Source organism: Chiloscyllium punctatum, chromosome 28 (genome assembly GCF_047496795.1).
Source record: "Chiloscyllium punctatum isolate Juve2018m chromosome 28, sChiPun1.3, whole genome shotgun sequence".
NCBI lineage: Eukaryota > Metazoa > Chordata > Chondrichthyes > Orectolobiformes > Hemiscylliidae > Chiloscyllium > Chiloscyllium punctatum.
Genome location: NC_092766.1, coordinates 7,592,343 through 7,616,261, shown reverse-complemented (window position 1 = coordinate 7,616,261; position 23,919 = coordinate 7,592,343). Strand labels below are relative to the sequence as shown.

Here is a 23,919-nt window from a genome sequence, read left to right as displayed (position 1 = left end):
AGAGTGATCGATATAACCCGGGTAAGGATAATGCCAACCAGTGAATCTTATGACAGATGAGTCCGGACACATTCTCACTGTGTGCCCGGAGACTTACACTCGAGAGAAAGTCGGAACAGATTGGGTAACATGTTAAACTCAGTCTGCCAACGACCTGCTGCCATCTCCTGCTCCACAAAGTCTGTGAAGTGCAGTACGACAGGTTCCACCAGGGGGCTGAATTTACTGACTGCTGATGGACTGATCACCTCCTTGTTCAGAACCAGTCTCTCACTCCTCCACACCTCCCCGTTCCTGTAATTCAAAACCACAACAATCACTCCTTCAGTGGCTCCAGCCCACAGCGAGGGGTGAGGAAGCTCTTGCAACCCACCAAGTGTTCAGAAGTTATCGCCCTTCCACCCTAACCAGATTCTCCCTTAGATCAAGTAGACTGGGACGATGGTGATTGGAATTTAGGGGAATGGGTGTCAATCTTATAGAAACATATAAAATGATGAAGGGAATGGCTAAGCTGGAAGCAGGGAGGTCGTTTCCACTGGAGGGTGAAACTTGAACAAGGGGGCATCACCTCAAAATAAGGGGGAAGCAGATTTAGTCTAGATTAGAGTGGTGCTGGAAAAGCACAGCAGGTCAGGCAGCATCCGAGGAGCAGGAAAATCAACATTCCGGGCAAAAGCCCTTCATTCATTCCTGATGAAAGGCCTTTGTCCAAAACGTCGATGTTCCTGCTCCTCAGATGTTGCCTGACCTGCTGTGCTTTTCCAGCACCACTCTGATCTTGGCTCTGATCTCCAGCATCTGCAGCCCTCAGTTTTGGGACGGAGCAGATTTAGGACTGAGTAGAGGAGGAACTCCTCACCCAAAGGGTTGGGAATCTGTGGAGTTCCCTACCCCGTGAGGGCTAGCTTGTTGAATGTTTTTAAGATTGATTTTTGGAACGGTAAAGGAATTAAGGATTATGGTGAGAGGGTCGGTAAGTTGTGCTGAGGCCATGGAAAGATCAGCCCTGATCTTATTGAATGGTGGAGCCAGATGGCCTCCTCCCGGTCCTGCTCCAATTCCTTCTCTTCTCCCAGAGACTGCGTCCATGGGTTAGTTCGAGCTCAAACTGGGCCCCCCCCCCCACCCCTCCAGGACCAAGTGGGTCAGTTCACAGGGCATCCAAAAGACTATCTGTTCATATATTTCTCGCAAGCTTTCTCTCATACTGGCATGTCTGCCTCTTTTCAAATTTCTCTGTGCTGATTTAAATTCAAGTCAATCTTCTGACCTGCACACTGAGCTTCACAGAATGGAACAGAGTTGATTTGAACTTGGATACTACCTTTGACCTCCTTAGTCAGCCATCAACAATCTACCCTTCACCAGAATCCTTGTTGCTCTCTGGAATCTGCCTCTGGTCAGGATAATGAGCTATCTCCTTAAACAGTTGGGGCTGCTCATTTCGGACTTCTCCTCTGCTCATTTAAACGAGAAGGAACCAGGAGGTAAAGATCCCACAACACCGCCCACATCAAACACCTCCAGGACAGGAATAGAATCCCTAAAATGTGGAAGCAGACCATTCGACCCATCAAGTCCACACCAGCCCTCCAAAGAACAACCCCCCCCCTCCCCCCCCAGACCCACGTATCTCTAACCTTTACGTGTAACCCTGCATTTCCCATGGCTAATCTACCTAGTTGACACATGTCTGGACACTATGGGCAGTTTTGCATGGTAAGTCCACCCCAACCTGCACATCTTTGGACTGTGGGATGAAACCAGAGCGCTTGGCAGAAACCCATGCAGACACTGGGAGAATGTACAAACTCTACACACACCAAAACCCAAAGCTGGAATTGAATCCAGGTCCCTGGTGCTGTGAGGCAGCAGTGCTAACCACTGAGCCTCCCACAGCACTGACCCTCCGACAGTGCCCACTCCCTCAGCACTAACCCACCGACAGTGCTCACTCGGTCAGCACTGACCCTCCAACAATGCCCACTCCCTCAGCACTGACCCTCCGACAGTGTGGCACTCCTTCAGTGCTGACCCTCCCACAGTGCCCACTCCCTCAGCATTGACCCTCTTGACAGTGTGGCACTCCCTCAGCACTGACCCTCCAACAGTGTAGTTCTCCCTCAGTGCTGACCCTCCGACAGTGCCCACTCTCTCAGCGCTGACCCTCCAACAGTGTAGTGCTCCCTCAGCGCTGACCCTCCAACAGTGTAGTGCTCCCTCAGCGCTGACCCTCCAACAGTGTAGTGCTCCCTCAGCGCTGACCCTCTGACAGTGCAGGTACTCCCTCAGCACTGACCCTCAGACAGTGCGGCGCTACCTCAGCACTGACCCTCCGACAGTGCGGCACTCCCTCAGCACTGACTCTCCGACAGTGCCCACTCCCTCAGCACTGACCCTCCGACTGTGCCCACTCCCTCAGCACTGACCCTCCGACAGTGTCCACTCCCTCAGCACTGACCCTCCGACAGTGCGGTGCTCCCTCAGCACTGACCCTCCAACAGTGCCCACTCCCTCAGCACTGACCCTCCGACAGTGCCCACTCCCTCAGCACTGAACCTCTGACTGTGCCCACTCCCTCAGCACTGACCCTCCGAAAGTGTGACACTCTCTCAGCACTGACCCTCCGACAGTGCGGCGCTCCCTCATCACTGACCCTCCAACAGTGCCGTGCTACCTCAGCACTGACCCTCCGACAGTGCTCACTCCCTCAGCACTGACCCTCAGACAGTGCGGCGCTACCTCAGCACTGACCCTCCGACAGTGCGGCACTCCCTCAGCACTGACTCTCCGACAGTGCCCACTCCCTCAGCACTGACCCTCCAACTGTGCCCACTCCCTCAGCACTGACCCTCCGACAGTGTCCACTCCCTCAGCACTGACCCTCCGACAGTGCGGTGCTCCCTCAGCACTGACCCTCCGACAGTGCCCACTCCCTCAGCACTGACCCTCCGACAGTACCCACTCCCTCAGCACTGACCCTCCGACAGTGCCCACTCCCTCAGTACTGAACCTCTGACTGTGCCCACTTCCTCAGCACTGACCCTCCGAAAGTGCGACACTCTCTCAGCACTGACCCTCCGACAGTGCGGTGCTCCCTCAGCACTGACCCTCCGACTGTGCCCACTCCCTCAGCACTGACCCTCCGACAGAGCGGCTCTCCCTCAGCACTGACCCTCCGACAGTGCGGCACTCCCTCAGCACTGACCCTCCGACAGTGCGGTGCTCCCTCAGCACTGACCCTCCGACAGTGCCCACTCCCTCAGCACTGACCCTCCGACAGTACCCACTCCCTCAGCACTGACCCTCCGACAGTGCCCACTCCCTCAGTACTGAACCTCTGACTGTGCCCACTTCCTCAGCACTGACCCTCCGAAAGTGCGACACTCTCTCAGCACTGACCCTCCGACAGTGCGGTGCTCCCTCAGCACTGACCCTCCGACAGTGCCCACTCCCTCAGCACTGACCCTCCGACTGTGCCCACTCCCTCAGCACTGACCCTCCGACAGTGCGGCACTCCCTCAGCACTGACCCTCCGACGGTGCGGTGCTCCCTCAGCACTGACCCTCCGACAGTACCCACTCCCTCAGCACTGACCCTCCGACAGTGCCCACTCCCTCAGTACTGAACCTCTGACTGTGCCCACTTCCTCAGCACTGACCCTCCGAAAGTGCGACACTCCCTCAGCACTGACCCTCCGACAGTGCGACACTCCCTCAGTACTGACCCTCCGACAGAGCGGCTCTCCCTCAGCACTGACCCTCCGACAGTGCGGCACTCCCTCAGCACTGACCCTCCGACAGAGCGGCTCTCCCTCAGCACTGACCCTCCGACAGTGCGACACTCCCTCAGCACTGACCCTCCGACAGAGCGGCTCTCCCTCAGCACTGACCCTTGGACAGTGTGGCGCTTCCTCAGCGCTCACCCTTCTGTGTTAGTTTGGTATGCTTCTCCTGTTGGGAATACCGAGTTCAGGATCTGCTTTGCCTGGTTCATGTGAAAACTCACTTTCCCACACAGGCACTGATCGCCTAGCCTCACACTGAGTGACTGACCTCTCTGCTAGCCAGTAAAATCCGGTAAAATTCCACAACAACAGACTGGATTGGACAATCTCAGGACAGAGCAGACCTCTGTAAATTGGGAGAGATCTCTAACAGTGAAAGTGCCTCTGTGTGGGTTTTTAACTGTATCAGCCTGGCTTTGGCTGGGGTCACATTATCTCAATGCCTGTCAATGCCAGGCTCCCAATCGATTATCCTCACTGATTGGGAGTTGGAGTCAGAGCCGGGGCATGAAGTATTTCCAGAAAGGCTTGTCCCAATAACACCATCGACAGGCAAACAAGGCCTGCCCATTCCCCCTTCCCTCCCTCTCTTGCTGCACTTACTTCAGGAAGATGCCACACTTATGGTTGCGATAGTCTCTGTGAGCCACCCAGGAATCCAGTAACATCCTCTTGGGGAACAGCCCTTCCGACCGGAAGAGCACAGCAATGTCGTCTGGCTGAAAGATGTTGATGCTCTCTTTGCCTCCCAGTTTCTCCCTGGATACAGCAGTGGGGTTAGCGATTACTGAGTCAGCAGCTTGCATCTCCCAAACCGGCACAGCCCACCCTCCTCCCTGAACAGCCGGACTAACAGCAGCGTGTAGCTGTCCCCTGCACCAGTCAATGTTGGGAAGACATTCACCTGCAGGGACAGCATGTGAGGTCATATCCATCCAGCCCCACATTCGGGGACAAATAGAGGGGGAGTTCTCACCCACCCCACACTCAGGCCAGACCCAGCAGGAGGAATAATCCACAGACCATAACCCCTGGTCACTGACTCTGTGACACAGTTCATCCAATAGACTGTAAGGCAAGATTCACAATTCACTTTAAGCATTTACACTCAACATCCCCTATACCCCCTCCCTATCCCAGTCCCCTCCTCCAGCCCCTACACCCCCTCCCTATCTCTGTCACCCCCTCCAGCCCCTACACCCCCTCTCTATCTCTGTCACCCCCTCCAGCCCCCTACACCCCCTCCCTATCTCTGTCACCCCCTCCAGCCCCTAAATCCCCTCCCTATCTCTGTCACCCCCTCCAGCCCCTACAACCCTCCCTATCTCTGTCACCCCCTCCAGTCTCTAGACTCCCTCCCTATCCCAGTCTCCTCCTCCAGCCCCTACACCCCCTCCCTATCTCTGTCACCCCCTACACCCCCTCTCTATCTCTGTCACCTCCTCCGGTTTCTAGACCCCCTCCCTATCTCTGTCCCCTCCTCTCACCTCTGTAATCCTCCCTATCTCTGTCCCCTCCTCTCACCTCTGTAATCCTCCCTATCTCTGTCCCCTCCTCTCACCTCTGTAATCCTCCCTATCTCTGTCCCCCCCTCTCACCTCTGTAATCCTCCCTATCTCTGTCCCCCCCTCTCACCTCTGTAATCCTCCCTATCTCTGTCCCCCCCTCTCACCTCTGTAATCCTCCCTATCTCTGTCCCATCCTCTCACCTCTGTAATCCTCCCTATCTCTGTCCCCTCCTCTCACCTCTGTAATCCTCCCTATCTCTGTCCCCTCCTCTCACCTCTGTAATCCTCCCTATCTCTGTCCCCTCCTCTCACCTCTGTAATCCTCCCTATCTCTGTCCCCTCCTCTCACCTCTGTAATCCTCCCTATCTCTGTCCCCTCCTCTCACCTCTGTAATCCTCCCTATCTCTGTCCCCTCCTCCGGTTTCTAGACCCCCTCCCTATCTCTGTCCCCTCCTCTCACCTCTGTAATCCTCCCTATCTCTGTCCCCCCCTCTCACCTCTGTAATCCTCCCTATCTCTGTCCCCCCCTCTCACCTCTGTAATCCTCCCTATCTCTGTCCCCCCCTCTCACCTCTGTAATCCTCCCTATCTCTGTCCCCTCCTCTCACCTCTGTAATCCTCCCTATCTCTGTCCCCTCCTCTCACCTCTGTAATCCTCCCTATCTCTGTCCCCTCCTCTCACCTCTGTAATCCTCCCTATCTCTGTCCCCTAATCTCACCTCTGTAATCCTCCCTATCTCTGTCCCCTCCTCTCACCTCTGTAATCCTCCCTATCTCTGTCCCCTCCTCTCACCTCTGTAATCCTCCCTATCTCTGTCCCCTCCTCTCACCTCTGTAATCCTCCCTATCTCTGTCACCTCCTCCGGTTTCTAGACCCCCTCCCTATCTCTGTCCCCTCCTCTCACCTCTGTAATCCTCCCTATCTCTGTCCCCTCCTCTCACCTCTGTAATCCTCCCTATCTCTGTCCCCTCCTCCGGTTTCTAGACCCCCTCCCTATCTCTGTCCCCTCCTCTCACCTCTGTAATCCTCCCTATCTCTGTCCCCTCCTCCGGTTTCTAGACCCCCTCCCTATCTCTGTCCCCTCCTCTCACCTCTGTAATCCTCCCTATCTCTGTCCCCTCCTCTCACCTCTGTAATCCTCCCTATCTCTGTCCCCTCCTCCGGTTTCTAGACCCCCTCCCTATCTCTGTCCCCTCCTCTCACCTCTGTAATCCTCCCTATCTCTGTCCCCTCCTCCGGTTTCTAGACCCCCTCCCTATCTCTGTCCCCTCCTCTCACCTCTGTAATCCTCCCTATCTCTGTCCCCTCCTCTCACCTCTGTAATCCTCCCTATCTCTGTCCCCTCCTCTCACCTCTGTAATCCTCCCTATCTCTGTCCCCTCCTCCGGTTTCTAGACCCCCTCCCTATCTCTGTCCCCTCCTCTCACCTCTGTAATCCTCCCTATCTCTGTCCCCTCCTCTCACCTCTGTAATCCTCCCTATCTCTGTCCCCTCCTCTCACCTCTGTAATCCTCCCTATCTCTGTCCCCTCCTCTCACCTCTGTAATCCTCCCTATCACTGTCACCTCCTCCGGTTTCTAGACCCCCTCCCTATCTCTGTCCCCTCCTCTCACCTCTGTAATCCTCCCTATCTCTGTCCCCCCCTCTCACCTCTGTAATCCTCCCTATCTCTGTCCCCTCCTCCGGTTTCTAGACCCCCTCCCTATCTCTATCCCCTCCTCTCACCTCTGTAATCCTCCCTATCTCTGTCACCTCCTCCGGTTTCTAGACCCCCTCCCTATCTCTGTCCCCTCCTCTCGCCTCTGTAATCCTCCCTATCTCTGTCACCTCCTCCGGTTTCTAGACCCCCTCCCTATCTCTGTCCCCTCCTCTCACCTCTGTAATCCTCCCTATCTCTGTCCCCTCCTCTCACCTCTGTAATCCTCCCTATCTCTGTCCCCTCCTCCGGTTTCTAGACCCCCTCCCTATCTCTGTCCCCTCCTCTCACCTCTGTAATCCTCCCTATCTCTGTCACCTCCTCCGGTTTCTAGACCCCCTCCCTATCTCTGTCCCCTCCACTCACCTCTGTAATCCTACCTATCTCTGTCACCTCCTCCGGTTTCTAGACCCCCTCCCTATCTCTGTCCCCTCCTCTCACCTCTGTAATCCTCCCTATCTCTGTCACCTCCTCCGGTTTCTAGACCCCCTCCCTATCTCTGTCCCCTCCTCTCACCTCTGTAATCCTCCCTATCTCTGTCCCCTCCTCTCACCTCTGTAATCCTCCCTATCTCTGTCCCCTCCTCTCACCTCTGTAATCCTCCCTATCTCTGTCCCCTCCTCTCACCTCTGTAATCCTCCCTATCTCTGTCCCCTCCTCTCACCTCTGTAATCCTCACTATCTCTGTCCCCTCCTCTCACCTCTGTAATCCTCCCTATCTCTGTCCCCTCCTCTCACCTCTGTAATCCTCCCTATCTCTGTCACCTTCTCCGGTTTCTAGACCCCCTCCCTATCTCTGTCCCCTCCTCTCACCTCTGTAATCCTCCCTATCTCTGTCCCCTCCTCTCACCTCTGTAATCCTCCCTATCTCTGTCCCCTCCTCTCACCTCTGTAATCCTCCCTATCTCTGTCACCTCCTCCGGTTTCTAGACCCCCTCCCTATCTCTGTCCCCTCCTCTCACCTCTGTAATCCTCCCTATCTCTGTCCCCTCCTCTCACCTCTGTAATCCTCCCTATCTCTGTCCCCTCCTCTCACCTCTGTAATCCTCCCTATCTCTGTCCCCTCCTCTCACCTCTGTAATCCTCCCTATCTCTGTCCCCTCCTCTCACCTCTGTAATCCTCCATATCTCTGTCCCCTCCTCTCACCTCTGTAATCCTCCTTATCTCTGTCCCCTCCTCTCACCTCTGTAATCCTCCCTATCTCTGTCCCCTCCTCTCACCTCTGTAATCCTCCCTATCTCTGTCCCCTCCTCTCACCTCTGTAATCCTCCCTATCTCTGTCCCCCCCCTCACCTCTGTAATCCTCCCTATCTCTGTCCCCTCCTCTCACCTCTGTAATCCTCCCTATCTCTGTCCCCTCCTCTCACCTCTGTAATCCTCCCTATCTCTGTCCCCCCCTCTCACCTCTGTAATCCTCCCTATCTCTGTCCCCTCCTCTCACCTCTGTAATCCTCCCTATCTCTGTCCCCTCCTCTCACCTCTGTAATCCTCCCTATCTCTGTCCCCTCCTCCGGTTTCTAGACCCCCTCCCTATCTCTGTCCCCTCCTCTCACCTCTGTAATCCTCCCTATCTCTGTCCCCTCCTCCGGTTTCTAGACCCCCTCCCTATCTCTGTCCCCTCCTCTCACCTCTGTAATCCTCCCTATCTCTGTCCCCTCCTCTCACCTCTGTAATCCTCCCTATCTCTGTCCCCTCCTCCGGTTTCTAGACCCCCTCCCTATCTCTGTCCCCTCCTCTCACCTCTGTAATCCTCCCTATCTCTGTCCCCTCCTCTCACCTCTGTAATCCTCCCTATCTCTGTCCCCTCCTCTCACCTCTGTAATCCTCCCTATCACTGTCACCTCCTCCGGTTTCTAGACCCCCTCCCTATCTCTGTCCCCTCCTCTCACCTCTGTAATCCTCCCTATCTCTGTCCCCCCCTCTCACCTCTGTAATCCTCCCTATCTCTGTCCCCTCCTCCGGTTTCTAGACCCCCTCCCTATCTCTATCCCCTCCTCTCACCTCTGTAATCCACCCTATCTCTGTCACCTCCTCCGGTTTCTAGACCCCCTCCCTATCTCTGTCCCCTCCTCTCACCTCTGTAATCCTCCCTATCTCTGTCCCCTCCTCTCACCTCTGTAATCCTCCCTATCTCTGTCCCCTCCTCTCACCTCTGTAATCCTCCCTATCTCTGTCCCCTCCTCTCACCTCAGTAATCCTCCCTATCTCTGTCCCCTCCTCTCACCTCTGTAATCCTCCCTATCTCTGTCCCCTCCTCCGGTCTCTACACCCCCTCCCTATCTCTGTCCCCTCCTCTCACCTCTGTAATCCTCCCTATCTCTGTCCCCTCCTCCGGTTTCTAGACCCCCTCCCTATCTCTGTCCCCTCCTCTCACCTCTGTAATCCTCCCTATCTCTGTCACCCCCTCCGGTTTCTAGACCCCCTCCCTATCTCTGTCCCCTCCTCTCACCTCTGTAATCCTCCCTATCTCTGTCCCCTCCTCTCACCTCTGTAATCCTCCCTATCTCTGTCCCCTCCTCTCACCTCTGTAATCCTCCCTATCTCTGTCCCCTCCTCTCACCTCTGTAATCCTCCCTATCTCTGTCCCCCCCTCTCACCTCTGTAATCCTCCCTATCTCTGTCCCCTCCTCTCACCTCTGTAATCCTCCCTATCTCTGTCCCCTCCTCTCACCTCTGTAATCCTCCCTATCTCTGTCCCCTCCTCTCACCTCTGTAATCCTCCCTATCACTGTCCCCTCCTCCGGTTTCTAGACCCCCTCCCTATCTCTGTCCCCTCCTCTCACCTCTGTAATCCTCCCTATCTCTGTCCCCTCCTCTCACCTCTGTAATCCTCCCTATCTCTGTCCCCTCCTCTCACCTCTGTAATCCTCCCTATCTCTGTCCCCTCCTCTCAACTCTGTAATCCTCCCTATCTCTGTCCCCTCCTCTCACCTCTGTAATCCTCCCTATCTCTGTCCCCTCCTCTCACCTCTGTAATCCTCCCTATCTCTGTCCCCTCCTCCGGTTTCTAGACCCCCTCCCTATCTCTGTCCCCTCCTCTCACCTCTGTAATCCTCCCTATCTCTGTCCCCTCCTCTCACCTCTGTAATCCTCCCTATCTCTGTCCCCTCCTCCGGTTTCTAGACCCCCTCCCTATCTCTGTCCCCTCCTCTCACCTCTGTAATCCTCCCTATCTCTGTCCCCTCCTCTCACCTCTGTAATCCTCCCTATCTCTGTCCCCTCCTCTCACCTCTGTAATCCTCCCTATCTCTGTCCCCTCCTCTCACCTCTGTAATCCTCCCTATCTCTGTCCCCTCCTCTCACCTCTGTAATCCTCCCTATCTCTGTCCCCTCCTCTCACCTCTGTAATCCTCCCTATCTCTGTCCCCTCCTCTCACCTCTGTAATCCTCCCTATCTCTGTCCCCTCCTCTCACCTATGTAATCCTCCCTATCTCTGTCCCCTCCTCTCACCTCTGTAATCCTCCCTATCTCTGTCCCCTCCTCTCACCTCTGTAATCCTCCCTATCTCTGTCCCCCCCTCTCACCTCTGTAATCCTCCCTATCTCTGTCCCCTCCTCTCACCTCTGTAATCCTCCCTATCTCTGTCCCCTCCTCTCACCTCTGTAATCCTCCCTATCTCTGTCCCCCCCTCTCACCTCTGTAATCCTCCCTATCTCTGTCCCCTCCTCTCACCTCTGTAATCCTCCCTATCTCTGTCCCCTCCTCTCACCTCTGTAATCCTCCCTATCTCTGTCCCCTCCTCTCACCTCTGTAATCCTCCCTATCTCTGTCCCCTCCTCCGGTTTCTAGACCCCCTCCCTATCTCTGTCCCCTCCTCTCACCTCTGTAATCCTCCCTATCACTGTCACCTCCTCCGGTTTCTAGACCCCCTCCCTATCTCTGTCCCCTCCTCTCACCTCTGTAATCCTCCCTATCTCTGTCCCCCCCTCTCACCTCTGTAATCCTCCCTATCTCTGTCCCCTCCTCCGGTTTCTAGACCCCCTCCCTATCTCTATCCCCTCCTCTCACCTCTGTAATCCTCCCTATCTCTGTCACCTCCTCCGGTTTCTAGACCCCCTCCCTATCTCTGTCCCCTCCTCTCACCTCTGTAATCCTCCCTATCTCTATCCCCTCCTCTCACCTCTGTAATCCTCCCTATCTCTGTCACCTCCTCCGGTTTCTAGACCCCCTCCCTATCTCTGTCCCCTCCTCTCACCTCTGTAATCCTCCCTATCTCTGTCCCCTCCTCTCACCTCTGTAATCCTCCCTATCTCTGTCCCCTCCTCTCACCTCTGTAATCCTCCCTATCTCTGTCCCCTCCTCTCACCTCTGTAATCCTCCCTATCTCTGTCCCCTCCTCCGGTTTCTACACCCCCTCCCTATCTCTGTCCCCTCCTCTCACCTCTGTAATCCTCCCTATCTCTGTCCCCTCCTCCGGTTTCTAGACCCCCTCCCTATCTCTGTCCCCTCCTCTCACCTCTGTAATCCTCCCTATCTCTGTCACCCCCTCCGGTTTCTAGACCCCCTCCCTATCTCTGTCCCATCCTCTCACCTCTGTAATCCTCCCTATCTCTGTCCCCTCCTCTCACCTCTGTAATCCTCCCTATCTCTGTCCCCTCCTCCGGTTTCTAGACCCCCTCCCTATCTCTGTCCCCTCCTCTCACCTCTGTAATCCTCCCTATCTCTGTCACCTCCTCCGGTTTCTAGACCCCCTCCCTATCTCTGTCCCCTCCACTCACCTCTGTAATCCTACCTATCTCTGTCACCTCCTCCGGTTTCTAGACCCCCTCCCTATCTCTGTCCCCTCCTCTCACCTCTGTAATCCTCCCTATCTCTGTCACCTCCTCCGGTTTCTAGACCCCCTCCCTATCTCTGTCCCCTCCTCTCACCTCTGTAATCCTCCCTATCTCTGTCCCCTCCTCTCACCTCTGTAATCCTCCCTATCTCTGTCCCCTCCTCTCACCTCTGTAATCCTCCCTATCTCTGGCCCCTCCTCTCACCTCTGTAATCCTCCCTATCTCTGTCCCCTCCTCTCACCTCTGTAATCCTCCCTATCTCTGTCCCCTCCTCTCACCTCTGTAATCCTCCCTATCTCTGTCCCCTCCTCTCACCTCTGTAATCCTCACTATCTCTGTCCCCTCCTCTCACCTCTGTAATCCTCCCTATCTCTGTCCCCTCCTCTCACCTCTGTAATCCTCCCTATCTCTGTCACCTTCTCCGGTTTCTAGACCCCCTCCCTATCTCTGTCCCCTCCTCTCACCTCTGTAATCCTCCCTATCTCTGTCCCCTCCTCTCACCTCTGTAATCCTCCCTATCTCTGTCCCCTCCTCTCACCTCTGTAATCCTCCCTATCTCTGTCACCTCCTCCGGTTTCTAGACCCCCTCCCTATCTCTGTCCCCTCCTCTCACCTCTGTAATCCTCCCTATCTCTGTCCCCTCCTCTCACCTCTGTAATCCTCCCTATCTCTGTCCCCTCCTCTCACCTCTGTAATCCTCCCTATCTCTGTCCCCTCCTCTCACCTCTGTAATCCTCCCTATCTCTGTCCCCTCCTCTCACCTCTGTAATCCTCCCTATCTCTGTCCCCTCCTCTCACCTCTGTAATCCTCCCTATCTCTGTCCCCTCCTCTCACCTCTGTAATCCTCCCTATCTCTGTCCCCTCCTCTCACCTCTGTAATCCTCCCTATCTCTGTCCCCCCCTCTCACCTCTGTAATCCTCCCTATCTCTGTCCCCTCCTCTCACCTCTGTAATCCTCCCTATCTCTGTCCCCTCCTCTCACCTCTGTAATCCTCCCTATCTCTGTCCCCTCCTCTCACCTCTGTAATCCTCCCTATCTCTGTCCCGTCCTCTCACCTCTGTAATCCTCCCTATCACTGTCCCCTCCTCCGGTTTCTAGACCCCCTCCCTATCTCTGTCCCCTCCTCTCACCTCTGTAATCCTCCCTATCTCTGTCCCCTCCTCTCACCTCTGTAATCCTCCCTATCTCTGTCCCCTCCTCTCACCTCTGTAATCCTCCCTATCTCTGTCCCCGCCTCTCACCTCTGTAATCCTCCCTATCTCTGTCCCCTCCTCTCACCTCTGTAATCCTCCCTATCTCTGTCCCCTCCTCTCACCTCTGTAATCCTCCCTATCTCTGTCCCCTCCTCCGGTTTCTAGACCCCCTCCCTATCTCTGTCCCCTCCTCTCACCTCTGTAATCCTCCCTATCTCTGTCCCCTCCTCTCACCTCTGTAATCCTCCCTATCTCTGTCCCCTCCTCTCACCTCTGTAATCCTCCCTATCACTGTCACCTCCTCCGGTTTCTAGACCCCCTCCCTATCTCTGTCCCCTCCTCTCACCTCTGTAATCCTCCCTATCTCTGTCCCCCCCTCTCACCTCTGTAATCCTCCCTATCTCTGTCCCCTCCTCCGGTTTCTAGACCCCCTCCCTATCTCTATCCCCTCCTCTCACCTCTGTAATCCTCCCTATCTCTGTCACCTCCTCCGGTTTCTAGACCCCCTCCCTATCTCTGTCCCCTCCTCTCACCTCTGTAATCCTCCCTATCTCTGTCCCCTCCTCTCACCTCTGTAATCCTCCCTATCTCTGTCCCCTCCTCTCACCTCTGTAATCCTCCCTATCTCTGTCCCCTCCTCTCACCTCAGTAATCCTCCCTATCTCTGTCCCCTCCTCTCACCTCTGTAATCCTCCCTATCTCTGTCCCCTCCTCCGGTCTCTACACCCCCTCCCTATCTCTGTCCCCTCCTCTCACCTCTGTAATCCTCCCTATCTCTGTCCCCTCCTCCGGTTTCTAGACCCCCTCCCTATCTCTGTCCCCTCCTCTCACCTCTGTAATCCTCCCTATCTCTGTCACCCCCTCCGGTTTCTAGACCCCCTCCCTATCTCTGTCCCCTCCTCTCACCTCTGTAATCCTCCCTATCTCTGTCCCCTCCTCTCACCTCTGTAATCCTCCCTATCTCTGTCCCCTCCTCTCACCTCTGTAATCCTCCCTATCTCTGTCCCCTCCTCTCACCTCTGTAATCCTCCCTATCTCTGTCCCCCCCTCTCACCTCTGTAATCCTCCCTATCTCTGTCCCCTCCTCTCACCTCTGTAATCCTCCCTATCTCTGTCCCCTCCTCTCACCTCTGTAATCCTCCCTATCTCTGTCCCCTCCTCTCACCTCTGTAATCCTCCCTATCACTGTCCCCTCCTCCGGTTTCTAGACCCCCTCCCTATCTCTGTCCCCTCCTCTCACCTCTGTAATCCTCCCTATCTCTGTCCCCTCCTCTCACCTCTGTAATCCTCCCTATCTCTGTCCCCTCCTCTCACCTCTGTAATCCTCCCTATCTCTGTCCCCTCCTCTCAACTCTGTAATCCTCCCTATCTCTGTCCCCTCCTCTCACCTCTGTAATCCTCCCTATCTCTGTCCCCTCCTCTCACCTCTGTAATCCTCCCTATCTCTGTCCCCTCCTCCGGTTTCTAGACCCCCTCCCTATCTCTGTCCCCTCCTCTCACCTCTGTAATCCTCCCTATCTCTGTCCCCTCCTCTCACCTCTGTAATCCTCCCTATCTCTGTCCCCTCCTCCGGTTTCTAGACCCCCTCCCTATCTCTGTCCCCTCCTCTCACCTCTGTAATCCTCCCTATCTCTGTCCCCTCCTCTCACCTCTGTAATCCTCCCTATCTCTGTCCCCTCCTCTCACCTCTGTAATCCTCCCTATCTCTGTCCCCTCCTCTCACCTCTGTAATCCTCCCTATCTCTGTCCCCTCCTCTCACCTCTGTAATCCTCCCTATCTCTGTCCCCTCCTCTCACCTCTGTAATCCTCCCTATCTCTGTCCCCTCCTCTCACCTCTGTAATCCTCCCTATCTCTGTCCCCTCCTCTCACCTATGTAATCCTCCCTATCTCTGTCCCCTCCTCTCACCTCTGTAATCCTCCCTATCTCTGTCCCCTCCTCTCACCTCTGTAATCCTCCCTATCTCTGTCCCCCCCTCTCACCTCTGTAATCCTCCCTATCTCTGTCCCCTCCTCTCACCTCTGTAATCCTCCCTATCTCTGTCCCCTCCTCTCACCTCTGTAATCCTCCCTATCTCTGTCCCCCCCTCTCACCTCTGTAATCCTCCCTATCTCTGTCCCCTCCTCTCACCTCTGTAATCCTCCCTATCTCTGTCCCCTCCTCTCACCTCTGTAATCCTCCCTATCTCTGTCCCCTCCTCTCACCTCTGTAATCCTCCCTATCTCTGTCCCCTCCTCCGGTTTCTAGACCCCCTCCCTATCTCTGTCCCCTCCTCTCACCTCTGTAATCCTCCCTATCACTGTCACCTCCTCCGGTTTCTAGACCCCCTCCCTATCTCTGTCCCCTCCTCTCACCTCTGTAATCCTCCCTATCTCTGTCCCCCCCTCTCACCTCTGTAATCCTCCCTATCTCTGTCCCCTCCTCCGGTTTCTAGACCCCCTCCCTATCTCTATCCCCTCCTCTCACCTCTGTAATCCTCCCTATCTCTGTCACCTCCTCCGGTTTCTAGACCCCCTCCCTATCTCTGTCCCCTCCTCTCACCTCTGTAATCCTCCCTATCTCTATCCCCTCCTCTCACCTCTGTAATCCTCCCTATCTCTGTCACCTCCTCCGGTTTCTAGACCCCCTCCCTATCTCTGTCCCCTCCTCTCACCTCTGTAATCCTCCCTATCTCTGTCCCCTCCTCTCACCTCTGTAATCCTCCCTATCTCTGTCCCCTCCTCTCACCTCTGTAATCCTCCCTATCTCTGTCCCCTCCTCTCACCTCTGTAATCCTCCCTATCTCTGTCCCCTCCTCCGGTTTCTACACCCCCTCCCTATCTCTGTCCCCTCCTCTCACCTCTGTAATCCTCCCTATCTCTGTCCCCTCCTCCGGTTTCTAGACCCCCTCCCTATCTCTGTCCCCTCCTCTCACCTCTGTAATCCTCCCTATCTCTGTCACCCCCTCCGGTTTCTAGACCCCCTCCCTATCTCTGTCCCCTCCTCTCACCTCTGTAATCCTCCCTATCTCTGTCCCCTCCTCTCACCTCTGTAATCCTCCCTATCTCTGTCCCCTCCTCCGGTTTCTAGACCCCCTCCCTATCTCTGTCCCCTCCTCTCACCTCTGTAATCCTCCCTATCTCTGTCACCTCCTCCGGTTTCTAGACCCCCTCCCTATCTCTGTCCCCTCCACTCACCTCTGTAATCCTACCTATCTCTGTCACCTCCTCCGGTTTCTAGACCCCCTCCCTATCTCTGTCCCCTCCTCTCACCTCTGTAATCCTCCCTATCTCTGTCACCTCCTCCGGTTTCTAGACCCCCTCCCTATCTCTGTCCCCTCCTCTCACCTCTGTAATCCTCCCTATCTCTGTCCCCTCCTCTCACCTCTGTAATCCTCCCTATCTCTGTCCCCTCCTCTCACCTCTGTAATCCTCCCTATCTCTGTCCCCTCCTCTCACCTCTGTAATCCTCCCTATCTCTGTCCCCTCCTCTCACCTCTGTAATCCTCCCTATCTCTGTCCCCTCCTCTCACCTCTGTAATCCTCACTATCTCTGTCCCCTCCTCTCACCTCTGTAATCCTCCCTATCTCTGTCCCCTCCTCTCACCTCTGTAATCCTCCCTATCTCTGTCACCTTCTCCGGTTTCTAGACCCCCTCCCTATCTCTGTCCCCTCCTCTCACCTCTGTAATCCTCCCTATCTCTGTCCCCTCCTCTCACCTCTGTAATCCTCCCTATCTCTGTCCCCTCCTCTCACCTCTGTAATCCTCCCTATCTCTGTCACCTCCTCCGGTTTCTAGACCCCCTCCCTATCTCTGTCCCCTCCTCTCACCTCTGTAATCCTCCCTATCTCTGTCCCCTCCTCTCACCTCTGTAATCCTCCCTATCTCTGTCCCCTCCTCTCACCTCTGTAATCCTCCCTATCTCTGTCCCCTCCTCTCACCTCTGTAATCCTCCCTATCTCTGTCCCCTCCTCTCACCTCTGTAATCCTCCCTATCTCTGTCCCCTCCTCTCACCTCTGTAATCCTCCCTATCTCTGTCCCCTCCTCTCACCTCTGTAATCCTCCCTATCTCTGTCCCCTCCTCTCACCTCTGTAATCCTCCCTATCTCTGTCCCCCCCTCTCACCTCTGTAATCCTCCCTATCTCTGTCCCCTCCTCTCACCTCTGTAATCCTCCCTATCTCTGTCCCCTCCTCTCACCTCTGTAATCCTCCCTATCTCTGTCCCCTCCTCTCACCTCTGTAATCCTCCCTATCTCTGTCCCCTCCTCTCACCTCTGTAATCCTCCCTATCTCTGTCCCCTCCTCTCACCTCTGTAATCCTCCCTATCTCTGTCCCCCCCTCTCACCTCTGTAATCCTCCCTATCTCTGTCCCCTCCTCTCACCTCTGTAATCCTCCCTATCTCTGTCCCCTCCTCTCACCTCTGTAATCCTCCCTATCTCTGTCCCCTCCTCTCACCTCTGTAATCCTCCCTATCACTGTCCCCTCCTCCGGTTTCTAGACCCCCTCCCTATCTCTGTCCCCTCCTCTCACCTCTGTAATCCTCCCTATCTCTGTCCCCTCCTCTCACCTCTGTAATCCTCCCTATCTCTGTCCCCTCCTCTCACCTCTGTAATCCTCCCTATCTCTGTCCCCTCCTCTCAACTCTGTAATCCTCCCTATCTCTGTCCCCTCCTCTCACCTCTGTAATCCTCCCTATCTCTGTCCCCTCCTCTCACCTCTGTAATCCTCCCTATCTCTGTCCCCTCCTCCGGTTTCTAGACCCCCTCCCTATCTCTGTCCCCTCCTCTCACCTCTGTAATCCTCCCTATCTCTGTCCCCTCCTCTCACCTCTGTAATCCTCCCTATCTCTGTCCCCTCCTCCGGTTTCTAGACCCCCTCCCTATCTCTGTCCCCTCCTCTCACCTCTGTAATCCTCCCTATCTCTGTCCCCTCCTCTCACCTCTGTAATCCTCCCTATCTCTGTCCCCTCCTCTCACCTCTGTAATCCTCCCTATCTCTGTCCCCTCCTCTCACCTCTGTAATCCTCCCTATCTCTGTCCCCTCCTCTCACCTCTGTAATCCTCCCTGTCTCTGTCCCCTCCTCTCACCTCTGTAATCCTCCCTATCTCTGTCCCCCCCTCTCACCTCTGTAATCCTCCCTATCTCTGTCCCCTCCTCTCACCTCTGTAATCCTCCCTATCTCTGTCCCCTCCTCTCACCTCTGTAATCCTCCCTATCTCTGTCCCCTCCTCTCACCTCTGTAATCCTCCCTGTCTCTGTCCCCTCCTCTCACCTCTGTAATCCTCCCTATCTCTGTCCCCCCCTCTCACCTCTGTAATCCTCCCTATCTCTGTCCCCTCCTCTCACCTCTGTAATCCTCCCTATCTCTGTCCCCTCCTCTCACCTCTGTAATCCTCCCTATCTCTGTCCCCTCCTCTCACCTCTGTAATCCTCCCTATCTCTGTCCCCTCCTCTCACCTCTGTAATCCTCCCTATCTCTGTCCCCTCCTCTCACCTCTGTAATCCTCCCTATCTCTGTCCCCTCCTCTCACCTCTGTAATCCTCCCTATCTCTGTCCCCTCCTCTCACCTCTGTAATCCTCCCTATCTCTGTCCCCTCCTCTCACCTCTGTAATCCTCCCTATCTCTGTCCCCTCCTCTCACCTCTGTAATCCTCCCTATCTCTGTCCCCTCCTCTCACCTCTGTAATCCTCCCTATCTCTGTCCCCTCCTCTCACCTCTGTAATCCTCCCTATCTCTGTCCCCTCCTCTCACCTCTGTAATCCTCCCTATCTCTGTCCCCTCCTCTCACCTCTGTAATCCTCCCTATCTCTGTCCCCTCCTCTCACCTCTGTAATCCTCCCTATCTCTGTCCCCTCCTCTCACCTCTGTAATCCTCCCTATCTCTGTCCCCTCCTCTCACCTCTGTAATCCTCCCTATCTCTGTCCCCTCCTCTCACCTCTGTAATCCTCCCTATCTCTGTCCCCTCCTCTCACCTCTGTAATCCTCCCTATCTCTGTCCCCTCCTCTCACCTCTGTAATCCTCCCTATCTCTGTCCCCTCCTCTCACCTCTGTAATCCTCCCTATCTCTGTCACCTTCTCCATCTCCCACATTCCTCCCTGTGTCTGGACCAGACTCTAAATTCTCTCACTGCCGAGTCTCTGTGCCTTGGAGGTAAGGAAGTGAGAGAAAGTGATGACAGGCATTACAGCAATGAAGGTCTCTCTCTCTCTCTCTGTCTCTATCTCTCTCTCTCTCTCTCTCTCTCTCTCTCTCTCTGTCCCTCCCTCTCTCCCCCGTCTCTGTCTCTCTCTCTATCCCTGTCTCTGTCTGTCTATCTCTGTCTGTGTGTCTCTCTCTCTCTCTCTCTCCCCCACCCCTCTGCCTCTTCTCTCTCTACCACTCTCTCCCCCCTCTGTCTCTCTCTCTATCCCCCTCTCTCTCTGTGTCTGTCTCCCTCTCTCTCTCTCTGTCTTTCTCTCCCCATCTCTGTCTTTCCCCCTCTCTCTCTCCCTCTGTCTCTCTCTCTCTCCCTCTCCCCCATCTCTCTCTCTCTCCCTGTTTCTGTCTCTCTGTCTCTCCCTCTCTCTGTCTCTCTCTGTCTCTGTCTCTCTCTACTCCCCATCTCTCTCTGTCTCTCTTTGTGTGTGTCTCTCTCTCCTCCCCCTCTCTCTCTCTCCCTCCCTCCCTCTCTGTCTCTGTGTGTGTGTGTGTCTCTCTCTCCCCCCCACTCTCTTTCGGTGTCTCTCTCTCCCACTGTCTTTCTGTGTTTCTCTCTACAGCCACCCCCTCTCCCCCCACCCCTAACCCGTAAATGGGTCCCAGGTCTGTTGAAGTTCTCTGTCATGGCTTGGTGCCTGTCTGTCTGTCTGTCTGTCTCTCTCCCCCCCCCGTCTCTCTCTCTCTCTCTCTCTCTCTCTCTCATCCCCCTGACCTGTAGATGGGTCCCAGTCTGTTGAAGTTCTCTGTCATGGCTTGGTGCCTGTCTCTCTCTCCCTCTCTGTCTCTCTGTGTGTCTCTTTCTCTGTGTGTGTCTCTCTCTCTCTCTCTCTCTCTCTCTCACTCTCTCTCTCTCTCTCTCACACACCCTCTCTCTCTCTCTCTGTCTCTCTCTCTCTCTCTCTGTCTCTCTCTCCCTCTCTCATCCCCCTGACCTGTAGATGGGTCCCAGTCTGTTGAAGTTCTCTGTCATGGCTTGGTGCCTGTTGAAGAAGCCGTCGGTCTTCCACAAGTGGTAGAGATTGAGCCAGCCATGATCCCCTGTCGAGGGAATGGCCTCAAACGGCCGTGCCCCCCGGTGCTCCCTGGGGTTAGGGGCAGCCCCAGCAGAGATGCTGTGGGTCCAGCAGGCTGAGGGTCGGCCATTCGGCCTGGACAGATACATGCAGGCAGACGCCCAAGCACTCGGAATCAACCTCATCATTGGGATGGGCTGTGCTTGGAATGGCCAGAGGCTGGGAAATGAGAGTTATATAGCTGTGAGCAGGAGTACAGATTGAGAGAATGGAAATTTACAGTCTGACCCAATGATGAATGGTGCAAGAATGGAGAAAGCAGAAGATTACAAATTGCAAATGGCCTGACCTCAAAGATGTGAGAGATGGCCTCTCCATGTTCTGTACGAGCCTGGGACATTAATCAGTCGCAAGGCCACTGGCCATCACCAGGAACAGTGACAGCTCCATAAAGCCTGGTCTCATAGACAGGCTTCAATCTGTCATTGTCAGGCCATCGCTGTCAAACTGAGGCAGCCCCACGGTGAATCCATCCCCATCAAACTCAGGAGGATAAGGAACACTTCACCACCGTCCTCCTCCCCAATCCCTCACAGAGTGACCCTCCCTTCCCCAATCCCTCACAGAGTGACCCTCCCCAGTCCCTCACAGAGTGACCCTCCTCAATCCCTCACAGAGTGACCCTCCCCAGTCCCTCACAGAGTGACCCTCCCCAATCCCTCACAGAGTGACCCTCCTCAATCCCTCACAGAGTGACCCTCCCCAGTCCCTCACAGAGTGACCCTCCCTTCCCCAATCCCTCACAGAGTGACCCTCCCCAGTCCCTCACAGAGTGACCCTCCCTTCCCCAATCCCTCACAGAGTGACCCTCCCCAGTCCCTCACAGAGTGACCCTCCTCAATCCCTCACAGAGTGACCCTCCCTTCCCCAATCCCTCACAGAGTGACCCTCCCCAGTCCCTCACAGAGTGACCCTCCCCTCCCCAATCTCTCACACTGACCCTCCCCAATCCCTCACAGTGACCCTCCCAAATCCCTCACAGAGTGACCCTGCCATCCCTCACAGAGTGACCCTCCCCTCCCCAATCTATCACAGTGACCCTCCCCTCCTCAATCCCTCACAGAGTGACCCTCCCCAATCTCTCACAGAGTGACCCTGCCATCCCTCACAGAGTGACACTCCCCTCCACAATCTATCACAGTGACCCTCCCCTCCTCAATCCCTCACAGAGTGACCCCGCAATCCCTCACAGAGTGACACTCCCCTCCACAATCTATCACAGTGACCCTCCCCTCCTCAATCCCTCACAGAGTGACCCTCCTAAATCCCTCACAGAGTGACCCCGCAATCCCTCACAGAGTGACCACGCAATCCCTCACAGTGACCCTCCCCTCCCCAATCTATCACAGTGACCCTCCCCTCCTCAATCCCTCACAGAGTGACCCTCCCCAATCTCTCACAGAGTGACCCCGCAATCCCCCACAGAGTGACACTCCACTATCTCTCACAGAGTGACACTCCCCAATCCCTCACAGTGTGACCCTCCCCCTCACTCCCTCACAGAGTGACACCGCAATCCCTCACAGTCACCCTTCCCAATCCCTCATAGAGTGACCCTCTCCAACCCTTCACAGAGTGACTCTCCACAACCCCTCACAGAGTGACCCTCCCCAATCCCTCACAGAGTGACCCCGCAATCCCTCACAGAGTGACCCTCCCCAATCCCTCACAGAGTGACCCTCCCCAGTCCCTCACAGAGTGACCCTCCCTTCCCCAATCCCTCACAGAGTGATCCTCCCCAATCCCTCACAGAGTGACCCTCCGCAATCCCTCACAGAGTGACCCTCCTAAATCCCTCACAGAGTGACCCCGCAATCCCTCACAGAGTGACCCTCCCCAATCCCTCACAGAGTGACCACACAATCCCTCACAGTGACCCTCCCCTCCCCAATCTATGACAGTGACCCTCCCCTCCTCAATCCCTCACAGAGTGACCCTCCCCAATCTCTCACAGAGTGACCCCGCAATCCCCCACAGAGTGACACTCCACTATCTCTCACAGAATGACACTCCCCAATCCCTCACAGTGTGACCCTCCCCCTCACTCCCTCACAGAGTGACCCCGCAATCCCTCACAGAGTGACACTCCCCTCCACAATCTATCACAGTGACCCTCCCCTCCTCAATCCCTCACAGAGTGACCCTCCCCAATCCCTCACAGAGTGACACTCCCCTCCACAATCTATCACAGTGACCCTCCCCTCCTCAATCCCTCACAGAGTGACCCTCCTAAATCCCTCACAGAGTGACCCCGCAATCCCTCACAGAGTGACCCTCCCCAATCCCTCACAGAGTGACCACACAATCCCTCACAGTGACCCTCCCCTCCCCAATCTATCACAGTGACCCTCCCCTCCTCAATCCCTCACAGTGACCCTCCCCAATCTCTCACAGAGTGACCACGCAATCCCCCACAGAGTGACACTCCACTATCTCTCACAGAGTGACACTCCCCAATCCCTCACAGTGTGACCCTCCCCCTCACTCCCTCACAGAGTGACAACGCAATCCCTCACAGTCACCCTTCCCAATCCCTCATAGAGTGACCCTCTCCAACCCTTCACAGAGTGACTCTCCACAACCCCTCACAGAGTGACCCTCCCCAATCCCTCACAGAGTGACCCCGCAATCCCTCACAGAGTGATCCTCCCCAATCCCTCACAGAGTGACCCTCCGCAATCCCTCACAGAGTGACCCTCCCCAATCTCTCACAGAGTGACCTCACAATCCCCCACAGAGTGACACTCCTCAATCCCTCACAGAGTGACCCTCCCAGTCCCTCACAGAGTGACCCTCCACTCCCCAATCCCTCACAGAGTGACCCGCCCCTCCTCACTCCCTCACAGAGTGACCCCGCAATCCCTCACAGTCACCCTTCCCTAACCCTCATGGAGTGACCCTCACCAATCACTCACAGAGTGACCCACCCCAACCCCCGAGTGACCCCCCACAACCCCTCACAGACTGACCCTCCCCAATCCCTCACAGAGTGACCCCACAATCCCTCACAGTGACCCCACAATCACTCACAGAGTGACCCTCCACAATCCCTCACAGAGTGACCCCACAATCCCTCACAGTGACCCCACAATCACTCACAGAGTGACCCTCCACAATCCCTCACAGAGTGACCCTCCCCTCCCCAATCTCTCACAGTGACCATCCTCAATCCCTCACAGAGTGACCCGTAATCCCTCACAGAGTGACCCTTCCCAATCCCTCATATAGTGACCTTCCCCAATCCCTCACAGAGTGACCCCACAACCCCTCACAGAGTGACCCTCCCCAATCTCTCACAGTGACCTTCCCCAATCCCTCACAGAGTGACCCTCCCCAATCTCTCACAGTGACCCTCATCAATCCCTCACAGAGTGACCCTCCCCAATCCCTCACAAAGTGACCCTCCCCACCCCAATCCCTCACAGAGTGACCCTCCCAGTCCCTCACAGAGTGACCCTCCTCAATCCCTCACAGAGTGACCCTCCCCCAATCATTCACAGTGACCCTCCCCTCCCCAAACCCTCACAGAGTGACCCTCCCCTCCCCAATCTCTCACAGTGACCCTCCCCAAACCCTCACAGAGTGACCCTCCCCTCCCCAATCTCTCACAGTGACCTCCCCAATCCCTCACAGAGTGACCCCCTCCCCAATCTCTCACAGTGACCCTCCCCAATCCCTCACAGAGTGACCCT

The 23,919-nt window shown here is 55.6% G+C and overlaps 1 protein-coding gene across 1 annotated transcript in view; it reads right to left on the bottom strand.

Moving 5' to 3' along the window:
* Window positions 1–20,352, bottom strand: part of LOC140453886 (cytochrome P450 11B, mitochondrial-like) — a 43,276-nt gene extending 22,924 nt beyond the window's left edge. Inside the window, exons 1-3 of the mRNA XM_072548744.1 lie at window positions 20,087–20,352; window positions 4,394–4,549; window positions 98–294 (exon numbers count right to left, since the gene is read on the bottom strand). Of these exons, the coding sequence (XP_072404845.1) occupies window positions 98–294; window positions 4,394–4,549; window positions 20,087–20,352 (619 nt within the window). The remainder of the gene's footprint in view (window positions 1–97; window positions 295–4,393; window positions 4,550–20,086) is intronic.
* Window positions 20,353–23,919: the final 3,567 nt, after the last annotated feature.